This window comes from Bos taurus, chromosome 10 (assembly GCF_002263795.3).
Source record: "Bos taurus isolate L1 Dominette 01449 registration number 42190680 breed Hereford chromosome 10, ARS-UCD2.0, whole genome shotgun sequence".
Taxonomy (NCBI): domain Eukaryota; kingdom Metazoa; phylum Chordata; class Mammalia; order Artiodactyla; family Bovidae; genus Bos; species Bos taurus.
The window spans coordinates 68997350-69009583 of record NC_037337.1 but is presented as its reverse complement, the minus strand read 5'-3'; the positions used below and the strand labels follow the sequence as shown (position 1 = coordinate 69009583).

Below are 12234 nucleotides of genomic sequence, written 5' to 3'. Positions count from 1 at the left end.
GAAGGCAGGAGGAGAAGGGGATGACAGAGGACGAGATGGTTGGATGGCATCACCAACTCAATGGACATGAGTTTGAGCAAGTCCTGGAAGGATAGGGGAAAGGATAGGAAAACCTGGTGTGCAGTAGTCCATGGGGTCCCAAAGAGTCAGACATGACTGAGCAACTAAACATCAGCAAATCTGGAAGACCCAGCAGCAGCCATAGGACTAGCAAAGGTCAATTCTCATCCCAATTCCCAAGAAGGGTGGTACAAAAAATGTGCTAACCATTGGACAATTGTACTGATATCCCATACTAATAAGGCCATGCTTAAAATCCTGCATGCTAGGCTTCAGCATTATGTGAACCAAGAACTTCCAGATGTCCAAACTGGGTTTAGAAAAGGAAGAGGAACTGAAGATGAAGTTGCTAACCTTAACTGGATTATAGAGAAAGTAGGGGAATTTCAGAAAAACATCTGTTTCATCAACTACACCAAAGCCTTTGACTGTATGGATCATGACAAACTGTGGAAAGCTCTTAGATGGGAATACCAGACCATCTCACCTGTCTCCTGAGAAACCTGTATGTGGGTCAAAAAGCAACAGTTAGAATCCTATATGGAACAACTGATTGGTTCAAGATCAAGAAAGGAGTACGACAGGGCTGTCTGCTGTCACCCTGTTTGTTTAACCTACACGCTGAGCACATCATGAGAAATGCCAGGCTGGATGAGTTATAAGCTGCAATCAAGATAGGTGGGAGAAACATCAACAACCTCAGATATGCAGATGATACCACTCTAATGGCAGAAAGTGAAGAGGAACCAAAGAGCCTCTTGATGTGGGTGAAGGAGGAGAGTGAAAGAGCCAGCTTAAGACTAAATATTAAAAAACCTAAGATCATGGCACCTGCCCATTACTGCATGGCAAATGGAAGGGGAAATGGTGGAAATAGTGACAGATTTTCTCTTCTTGGGCTCCAAAATCACTGCAGATGGTGACTGCAGCCATGAAATCAGAAGACAATTGCTTCTTGACAGTTAAGTGATGATAAACCTAGACGGTGTATTGAAAAGCAGAGACATTACTCTGCTGACAGAGGTCCGTATAGTCAAGGCTATGGGCTTCCCAGTGGTCATGTACAGTTGTTGAGAGCTGGACTGTAAAGAGGGCAGAACGCCAAAGAACTGATGCCTTCAAACTGTGACGCTAGAGAGGGCTCCTGAAAGTCCCTTGGATGCAAGGAGATCAAACCAATTTTAAGGAAGATCAACCCTGGATATTCACTGGAAGGACTGATGCTGAAGCTCCAGTATTTTGGTCATCTGATATGAACAGATGACTCACTGGAAAAGTCCTTGATGCTGGGAAAGATTGAGGGCAGAAGAGGAAGTGAGAGGATGAGATGGCTGGACAGCATCACCGATGCAATGAACATGAACCTGGGCAAACTCAGGGAGATGGTGAGGGACAGGGAGGCCTGGCATGCTGCAGTCCATGGGCGTAAAGTCAGACATGACTAGGTAACTGAACAACAACACCTTTTTATTTTGTATTGGGGTGGTAGTGGTTTAGTTGCTAAGACATGTCCTACTCTTTTGTGACGCCATGGACTGTGAGGCCTGCCAGGCTCTTCTGTCCATAGGATTTCCCAGGTAGTACTGGAGTGGGTTGTCATTTGCTTCTCCAGGGGATCTTCCCAATTCAGGGGTCAAACCCTTATCTCCTGCATTTGCAGGTGGATTCTTTACAGCTGAGCTGCCAGGGAAACCTGGTATAGTGGATTAACAACGTTGTGATATTTTCAGGTGAACAGCAAAGGGACTCAGCCATATGTATACATGTATTCATTCTCCCCCAAACTCCTCTCCCATTCAGGCTGCCCCATAACATTGAGCAGAGTTCCATGTGCTATACAGTAGGTTTTTGTCGGTTATTCATTTTAAATACAGCAGTGTGTACTTGTCCATCCCAGACTCCTTATCTATCCATTCCTCCTGGCAAACCGCTAAGTTCCTTCTCTAAGCTTGTGAGTCTGTTTCTGTTTTCTAAGTAAGTTCATTTGTATCATTTCTTTTTAGAGTCCACATACAAGGGATGCCATGCAGTTTTTCTCCTTCTGACTTACTTCACTCAGTATGACAATCTCTAGGTCCACCCATGTTGTTGCAAGTGGCATTACTTCATTTTTAACGACTGAGTAGTATTCCATTGTATATGTACCAAGGTTTTTTTTTTTTTTTTTTGAAGTGCTAGTCTGTCATCTTTTCAGTCTGCTAGCTTTACAATTAAAGTGGTTATTCCTTGCTCCAACAACTGTTTTCCCAATTTACTGGCCTGCTGTACAGAAAGCAAAATGAGCTTGGTAACATAATCATAAATTTTAAATAGACTTCATCACTAAATACATGATGATAGATTTAAAAGAATTTAGAGCATAGGCTAGTTAAGAGAGCACGCTCTAAATTCAATCTACTTGGGTTTTTTTCCTCTTGACTACCTCTATCTTCTACTTGTGTGATTCTGGACAGAGCTTAACCTTAGTTTTGTCATCTATAAAATAAATGAGTACCTACCTCACAGGGTAGCAGCTGGGAGAATTAAAATGGCAACCTATGTAAAGCACTTTGAACAGTGCCTGGCACATAGTAAGTGCTCAACAAGTGTTATTATTATTCATTCTAATCTCATCCTTCAGGCTCAAACAACCATAGTCAAGAACTATCAATGCTTTTTTTCAAAGGTACAGATCTATTCAACCTGTAAGTAATACTCTCCAATATCAAAGCTCTCACAACTATAAAGTTATTTCTATTATTTAGTATAAAACTTGAAAATAACTCCATTCCCCACTATACTAATGAAACACTGCTCCTATTCAATAGGATCTGAAAGAAAAAATAAAGGTAATGATGTGTAAAAGGAACATCAGGGATCTTCAATGTGGTAGGCAGCCTTGAAGATGGCCTCTAAAACTCCCAAATTCCAGTATTCTCACTGGATAACCCTCTGCCGCTGAGTATGGGCTGGACATACTGACTCACTTCCAAGAATAAAACAGGGCAGTGGTCTGCCACTGCCAAGACTGGGTTACAAAATGACGGAGCTGTAGGCAGAGGTGCCATCTCTCTCTCTCTCTGTGAAACCCCCACATCAAAGAGCTGGATGAGGTTTAGAATTTAATCCTTGTTAGGTTGAACCTTTGAGTTGACTGCACCCCAGCCCACACCAGGACAACAAACTTGTTCTGGATAAGAGTACCCACTTAAACTGCACCCAGATTCCTGATCAACAGAACATGTGAGAGAATAACCGTTTGTTGTTTTAAGCCACTCAATTTGGGGGTATTCTGTTATGCAGCAACTAAGGTGTTCAGTTTTTTTCAGTCTATAGATTCACTACCCCAAGTTTCAGCACCATTCTGACAAAATCACTGATCACTATTAGGCAGTATTAGGTGATCAGTTTGACAACAAAATAAAACCTGCATCTGCATCTCATCCCAAATACGCAACCGATTATTCATGTGATTTAAATAGCCCCGAGTCACGCTTTTCGATAGAATCAGCTTTAAGCCGCAACTGGTTTCCACTATTTTTAAGTGTTCTCCCGCAAATAGTCTGCAAGGCTGGTTGCTTTTCAACGTTCAGATTTCAACTAAAATATCACCTCCTTAGAGGCCTTTCCGGACTAGCCATCCGGATAGAGCCACTGCCTACCCAACTATCAATCACATTTTCCTCTTACTGTCTCCAATAACTTCTCCCAATACGTTGTGTTTATTCAACAGTTCGTGTATTGTCTCTGCCCGCATTACAACACTCTCCATGAAACTTGCTCGCGGCTCCTGTCAGCCCTTTTGTCTGGTACACGACAAAGACTCTGCAAGTAACACTGGTATCTGTGGACGAAAAAGGAATGGAAAGCTAGGAAGATGATCTGGAGAAGTGGAGCGGTCAGTTAAGTCCCATGAGGAGAAAGCAACCAGCCCTGTCTCGAAAGGCTGAAAACTACAAGAGACCAGAACTACAGGAAAATTACAGAAATATAAACACACAAACTGGTTTTGAAACGCAAAACCCTGCGGGGGACCCCGGCGGGAGGATGGAGTGGGCGAACTGACCAAATCTCGTGGAAACGGTCAGAATCAGGGAGGGCAGGAGGGACGACCTTGAGAGTACATTACCCGAGTCGCCCCCTGGCAGCGAGGGGGGCAGCGTGAGAGTGAACACGGCGGCCACAGCGGCGAACACGGCGACGCCGCCGCAGAGGCCCCCAGCGCCCCGCGCCCCCACTCGGGCTGCCTGCCCCCCAAGCCGGGCCCCCGCCGTCGCCATGGAGACCCATGGGCCAGAGGGGACCAAGAAAGGAGGACACGGCGGGCCCCAGAAGTCGGGGCGCCAGGAGCCCACAAGGCGAGAGGCGAGCTCGGCACTAGGCGGCCGCGGCAGCTTCCGGGTCGGGCCGGACCGCACCTTTCTGCGCCGGCGCCGGGGTAGAAAATGCGGGATCTCGTGGGACCCAGGCCCGGGCAGCCGTCAGAGTGCCCGGGGTGTACAGAATTATAGTGTGCTTTCCACTGGCGCATCACAAGGGACAAACCTTGTTTTAACAGAGGAAGCCTGGGCCGCCGTCGCTATGGCCTCCCCCACTTCCTGGCCACTTGGTCGGGTCTGACAGAGACGGGAGCCGGGTCGCCAAGCGGGCCGAAGGAAGGGTAGCGACTTCCCCCGGAGGTGTGGGGTGGAACTGCACGAGGGGCCCCAGCCCGCCAACCCGCAATGTGCGCCTAGTTAGTCAACATACACCTAAATCACATGTTTACTGCGAGTAATTATATGCCCGTGTGCTAATTGTTAAATCGCCGAGTTATTTTCAGAGAGATTAAAGAAAGCTAATTGGTCTTTTTTTTTTTTTTTCTTTTCTTTTCTTATAGCATGAGGAAAACTTGGGAGATGAGTTGAAAAACTTGAGTTTCTGAGGTAGTACAAATAATTTATATCATGATAAAATTGTCTCCTACATTGATGAGGAGGAGTGTTTCTGTGAAGCTTTGACCATGCGGTGGAAAATGAATTGAAGTCACTGCATTTTCCAGTTGGCTGCAATACCAGAAAGAATGGGGACTCTTACACCAGCACAGAGAATGGTTCTTGGTAAAGTCTTTAAGCTTACTTTATATAGTATTGTAGCAACTATTCTGGAGTGGGAGGGGAGGTGGATATCTCCCTGGAACGCATCTCAAAAGACACTGATCAGTGATGGTCTAAAACGTGTTATAAGCAAGCTGACAGGAACATAGAGTCTCAAACGTAGAGTGACTTAACACACCTGTGTAGACTGGCAGCCATGGCGCCAGCATTACCTTGGCCTTTCTCAGGTACTCCATAAGGCTGTCTCTGCAGGATTGCGAGTCCCTGGAGAACCGGTAGGAAGCCTCTAAAATGCTCCCCGTAATCTGACTCCCTGTATTCACTCCTTTATGCAAATCCTCTCCCCTTGAGTGTGGGCAGGACCTAGTGACTCACTTCTAGCAATAGAATAAAACAAAAGTGATGGAGGTCACTTTGGAGATGAGGTTATAAAAGACTGACTTTTCATCTTTCTTGCACTCCCCACCATGGGCACTACCTCGCTGCCCTCCCACTTGTTCACTTTGATGAAGCCACTTAACCAGGTTGTGAGCTGTCTTATGGAGCCATCCACATGGCAGGGAACTGAGCATCACCCCCGGCCAGACAGCCCACGCAGAGCTGAGGCCCTTGGTCCAACAACCTGTGAGGAACTGAATCCTGCTAATCCCTCCTAAGGGATCCATCCTGCCCCATGGGATCCTTGAAGTAATGACTTGCCTCCGCCAAGGGCTTGATTGCAGCCTTCGAGAGACCCAGCTAAGTCTCACACAGATTGCTGTCCTGCAAAAACAGGACAGCAATAATAATAAATAATAAATGCTGTTGTCCACTAAATTTGGGGGTCCTTTGTTGCTCAGCAATAGGTTACTAAGACAGCCTGCCTTCCATTTCTTTTTTTTTTTTTTCCTTTATTTTTCTGCTCTGCGTCTTTGTTGCTGCACAGGCTTTTTTTAGTGGCCAGGAGCAGGGGCTACTGTTTTGTTTGGGGGCTTGGGCTTCTCCTTGCAGTGGCTTCTCTTGTGGAGCATAAACTCTGGGGCTCCCTGGCTTCGGTAATTGTAGCTCAAGTGCTCAGTAGTTGCAGTTCACGGGCCCTAAAACCTGGGCTCAGAAGTTGTGATGAGTGGAGTTTAGTTACTCCAAAGCATGTGGAATCTTCACAGACCAGGGATGTCCCCTGCATTGCAAGGCAGATTCTTTCTACTAGGGAAGTACCGTTCCATTTCTTTTCTAAAAGAACATGCTAGTGAGTAATACTGACTGAGCCAAGCATATGCTTCTTTCCCTTTTTATCCATTTCATCTTTTGCTCATGAGCTTTATAAAAGGGTAACTTTTTATCATGGCAAATTCCACAAGAGCATAAGTATTTGCCCATATTTGAGAGGTAGAGTTCAGTGTTGGAGTTTGAATTTGGGAATTGTCACATAAGAATGAGATGAATGCATAAGTTCACAGAGCAATAATGTAGGGAGAACAGGTTGAGGTCAAATATTAGTCAACATCTTCATTTAGGGCATGAAAGGAGAAGAAAAGAGAACAGTGGAAGAGAGGAATGCACCACAGGGAACTAAGGAAAAAATGACATCAGTGATGTTTACCTGGGCAGGTTGTTAGAGAGAGGAGAAGGATGGTGAGGAGAGCCACATCTAGGTTTATGGGGCTTAAGTTTATCAAGTTGGAGAATCCTGTAAGCAAAAGGATACAAAACTGCAGATACGAAATTAACTATGGGCATTGGAAGGAGCTTGTACTAGTGACAGGCTGTTAAGTTTTTTTTTTAATTAAAGTATGGTTTATTTACAATGTTGTGTTAGTTTTAGGCATACAGCAGTTTTTCAGATAAATATATTAGTGTGTATTCTTTTTCAGATTCTTTTCTGTTATATGTTGTTACAAGATATTGAGTAGAGTTCCCTGTGCTATACAGTAGATCCTTGTTGTTTATCTATTTTATATATAGTAGAATGTTATGTTAATCCCAAACTCCTAATTTATTCCTCCCTACCCCTTCCCCTTCGGTAACCATAAGATTTGGGCTGTGAAATATAAGCTTTGTTAGCTTCATGGCTAATCTCTTTTGAGGATGGAGAACAACCAGTTCTCTGTGTATCTGTGTCTGACTACCTCTCAGTAAGCATGCTGACTCCTCTCCACCCTGAAACTGTTTCTCCTTCAGGTATCAGTGAAAGCACAATTCTTTGTCTTTCCTTTTACCCTTGGCCTCTCTGCCTTGGATCACTTCTATCGAGCCTCCACCTAATGAGAGTGCACCAGGCCTTGGTTGTAGACTTTTCTTTCTCTTTCTGCCTTCTTTCCCAAGATAATCTTATTGAGACTTTAAATAGTAACTCTAGGCTGATAAAGGGCTTCCCCAGTGGCTCAGCAGTTAAAGAATTCACCTGCAATGCAGGAGACGTGAGTTGATCCCTGGGTGGGGAAGATCCCCTGGAGAAAGAAATGGCAACTCACTCCAGTATTCTTGCCTAGGAAATCCCATGGATGGAGGATCCTGGTGGGCTCCAGTCCGTGGGGTCACAAAACAGTCAGACATGACTTAGCGATTGAATATCAGTAATCAGGTCCTAACTGTGGTCCTAACTGGTTGACCTGCCTCTTGAGAAACCTATATGCAGGTCAGGAAGCAACAGTTAGAACTGGACGTTGAACAACAGACTGGTTCCAAATAGGAAAAGGAATACGTCAAGGCTGTATGTTGTCACCCTGCTTATTTAACTTCTATGCAGAGTACATCATGAGAAACGCTGGGCTGGAAGAAGCACAAGCTGGAATCAAGATTGCTGGGAGAAATATCAATAACCTCAGATATACAGATGACACCACCCTTATGGCAGAAAGTGAAGAGGAACTAAAAAGCCTCTTGATGAAAGTGAAAGAGGAAAGTGAAAAAGTTGGCTTAAAGCTCAACATTCAGAAAACGAAGATCATGGCATCCGGTCCCATCACTTCATGGGAAATAGATGGGGAAACAGTGGAAACAGTGTCAGGCTTTATTTTTCTGGGCTCCAAAATCACTGTAGATGATGATTGCAACCATGAAATTAAAAGACACTTACTCCTTAGAAGTAAAGTTATGACCAACCTAGATAGCATATTCAAAAGCAGAGACATTACTTTGCCAACAAAGGTTCGTCTAGTCAAGGCTATGGTTTTTCCTGTGGTCATGTATGGATGTGAGAGTTGGACTGTGAAGAAGGCTGAGCACCGAAGAATTGATGCTTTTGAACTGTGGTGTTGGAGAAGACTCTTGAGAGTCCCTTGGACTGCAAGGAGATCCAACCAGTCCTTCCTAAAGGAGATCAGTCCTGGGTGTTCTTTGGAAGGACTGATGCTAAAGCTGAAACTCCAATACTTTGGCCACCTCATGAGAAGAGTTGACTCATTGGAAAAGACCCTGATGCTGGGAGGGGTTGGGGTCAGGAGGAGAAGGGGACGATAGAGGATGAGATGGCTGGAAATGGCTGGATGACATCACCGATTCAATGGACATGAGTTTGGGTGAACTCCGGGAGTTGGTGATAGACAGGGAGGCCTGGTGTGCTGCGATTCATGGGGTGGCAAAGAGTTGGACACGACTGAACGACTGAACTGAACTGATGTTTTGGGCAAATCATGGTCCCAGAGCTTGAATATGTGGTTGTGTGGGTTTGGAAGGACTGGATTCATCCTATCAGTGTCTTCAGCTGTCGGGGGCAGGGGTGGTGGTGGTAGGAATCCAAGCAGTGGGAAGAGTGATGGTCTCCCAGTGGTCCAGAGGACAGAGGAGGAGCAGAGATGTATATCTGTGACCACAGATTCATAGGAGCATGTCATGAAACCCCTCAGCAAGGAGTGGGAAAGTGATGGAAGAGACCAGGGTGAATTTGAGGGAGATTCCTTTAGTCAGGGTGAGAAAACAGGCTCGTTAAAGAAAGACCAAGAGTGGCCAGTTTTCTGAGGTAGTCTTTCTTAAACCTGGCTGATCATCAGAAACATTTCGAAGTGCTTTAAAAAAAATGTAAATTTCTGGGCCCACTACTGGAGATTTTAATTAGTAGTTCCAGGTAGGTCTTGGGTATCTGTATATTTTCAAACCTTCCCAGGTGAACCTGTTGATTAGCTTGGTCTGGGGCCCACTGATCTAAAGTTACAACCCCTCAGTTTACAGATAAGGAAGCAGATTCTAGGGAAGTTAAGCGTCTCACCTGAGCCACACAGCTAGTTGATAGAAGTGGAACTGGGCTTTAATGCAATGTTCTTTCCACAATACTCGACCCTCCTGTCACTATATTGAATAGGTAAAATCCTTCCAGGGGAAAAACTGAAATATAAGGTGTTTTGGTATGCAGTTATCAAATAGTATTTATCATTTTAAACTGCAAGTAACCATAGTTATGCACAATAAAGTCAATGAACAATCTGTCTTCACAACTTCATAGTGTTAGTTCTAACTCCAAGTGGAATGTAAGTGGCTCAGAAGTTGGAACCATATGTTTTAAAATTTTTATATCACCAGTGTCTCCCATGTTAAATAATTGCAATTAGTTTTAAAAAACCAGCATATATTCAGTGGTGAAAGCTCTATTGTGGTAGGAAAACATTTATTTTTGTGCAAATCTCAGAGTTCTTTTTTTTTCAAATCTGTCAAAACTTTGTTGCTTTTGAAATTACAGCTTATTTGGTAAATAATATAAACGCAAGAAGGAGTAATACTCTTCTTCCTTTTTAAAGGCAGTTTTGACAAATGGGATTGAGGAAACCATTCTGTAGATTGAAGAATTCTGAGTTAACGGCGCCGATTTTTCACTTTTGGTAGCGTTATGCTACACTCAGCCTGCTTCTCATATCACCTCTCTTTTACAAAGAAGGAAATTGAGGCCCAGAAAGTTTGAGTAAACCTTGATCACACAACCGATGAACTAAGGAGTTTGAAGCCCGTGCTCTCTCCATACACAACATCACACTGTGAAGTTTGTGTTCATTTTTCCTGCCCAAGGAGTGCAAGTCACAGGAATACAAGGCTGAGGAACTCTGAGAGCAAGAGAAAAAGCAGGACCTGCCGGGGGCCTTTGCTCTCACGCAGATCACTCTGATGCGTGTTCTCAGAAGCCAGTGAGGTATTTGAGGGGCTCCTGGCCCTCCCTGATAGAATCTCGGGGTCAGGAGTAGGACAGGTAGTGCCCCTTGAGGTTTAGAGACCATAGAGGCTGGCTGCCCCAGGTTTCTGGAAGAGGAGTCTGAAGGAGCGACTGTTCAGAGTTGCATTGGAAGAAAGATGGCTCATTGGTGTCTACGTTGATGGGGCTTTGTTTAGAAGCTGGAGAGGCTTCTCATATAACTTGGCTTAAAGCTGTACTGATATAGCAAGTGCACCGCCTTTATTTAGATTCTAATTTTATTTAGCGTGGCTCTTTTTTAAAAAATGTATATTTTTTAATTTATTTGGCTGTGGTGGATCTTAGTTGCGGCATGTGGGATCTAGTTCCCTGACTAGAGATCCAACCCGGGGCCCCTGCATTGGGAGCACAGAGTCTTAGCCACTGGATCACCCTGGAAGTCCCTATTTGGGGTGGCTCTGAAAGGGCCTTCTCAAAGAAGTGCCATCTTACTGGCTTCTGTGAGGTTCTTGTAGCAAGCCCTTGCTTGGTAACATTTATTGCAGGGGAAGAGGGGCCTGAAACCTTCCAAGCTACTTCTCTGTGACTCCATTGTGCTAGAGAACTAAAAGAGCACTCACCACCACCTCCCAGCTGAAAAGGGGGCTGGAATACTGTCTATTCCACATCTGAAGTTCATAGGAAGAAGCACAGGGAGGTTAAACTCCTATGTGGATCTCTCCAGGGGCAAAGGAAGCCTGATGCACTGGGAGATCTCAGACAGTTCTCTGGGCTGCAATCTCTTTATGGCCGGTCTGCTATAGGGTGGCCTCCGGAGCAGGACCTAAGATAAATCTCCATCTGTCCAGGCCGACTCAGCCACATAATGCTCTGAAAGTGGTCCTGGGCTGTCCTCTGGTCAGAAGGGGAATGTGAGCCCCAGAGTTTGTGGTCACAGAACTCTGGGCTACAAGGACCTTGTTGCAGACTTTGCAGAAGCAACTATACTGATGCCCAAAGAAGGAAGTTGTGTTGGGTCTCAGGTTGTTCAAAGGCCTTGAAGCAAGAGGGATCAGTGATGATACAAGGGGGACTAAGGGGCCACTTCTTCTGGGGGAGAAGTAGAGATGAAAGCACCCTGTTCCAATGTGGGAGCTGCAGGGGGAGGAGGTGCTGCTGAAACATGCTAGAATCACCCTCCAGCATGACTGGCCCCCAGTGGAGACCGAGACTGTGCTCCCATCACCAACGGAGCATCCAGGACTAGGGGAGGGGTCTTCTGACAGAGTCAAAGTGTGAATTCTTCCTAAGTCCCTGCCACTATGCATCCATGCCCTGGGGCCGTAGTGATGGTTATTTTATAAATCAAAAGAGTTATTGCCTGAAAACATAGCTTGTAGATGAACAGGGAAATATTTTTACCATTGAACCTAAACAAGGCTAATTCAGATACAAAAAATGAACTCATCCAAAACAGTATGCATTAATATTGAAGGTAAAGTCTCCAGATCCATTTTAATCAACTCCACAAACATAATCCAGCCTTACCAAGACACTTAAAAGGACACTTGTAAAATTAGATGCCAAAGGCTTTTTTTCCTAGGTGGTTTATCCATCTACCTTTCCCACATCCTAAAGAAAACATTCTGAATCTTACAGCACTAGAGCACACTCTAGTGGTGGTGAAGCACAGCAACCACTTCCACACTGTTGGATTTATCCACTGCGAGGGCACACTAGATAAACATTCCTTGTTTGGGCAAAAGGTTATGTAGGCTTGCCTCAAAACAGCTAAGGGAATTAATAGAACATTTACAATGACTCCAAGCCTTCTAATTCTCTAAGAATAGGGCAAGTTCTGTTTTATCCAGTGTTCAATGCCAAAGGCAAACAAATAACAATTATTCAAAATCGTAAAACAATCTGAAATAACACCTTACCCAGTGAGGTTTTAGGAAAGCTTTTGTTTTTTCTTCTTAAATCCAAGCCACATGCAGACTTTCTCCTTGGAGATTCTGTTTA

At 44.7% G+C, this 12234-nt stretch overlaps 1 protein-coding gene across 1 annotated transcript in view; it reads right to left on the bottom strand.

The window, feature by feature from the left end:
* The window catches only part of TMEM260 (transmembrane protein 260), a 70483-nt gene extending 66048 nt beyond the window's left edge, over positions 1 to 4435 (bottom strand). The window contains 1 exon segment of the mRNA NM_001099139.2: positions 4169 to 4435. Within this exon segment, the coding sequence (NP_001092609.1) occupies positions 4169 to 4319 (151 nt within the window). The 5' untranslated portion in view covers positions 4320 to 4435.
* Positions 4436 to 12234: the final 7799 nt, after the last annotated feature.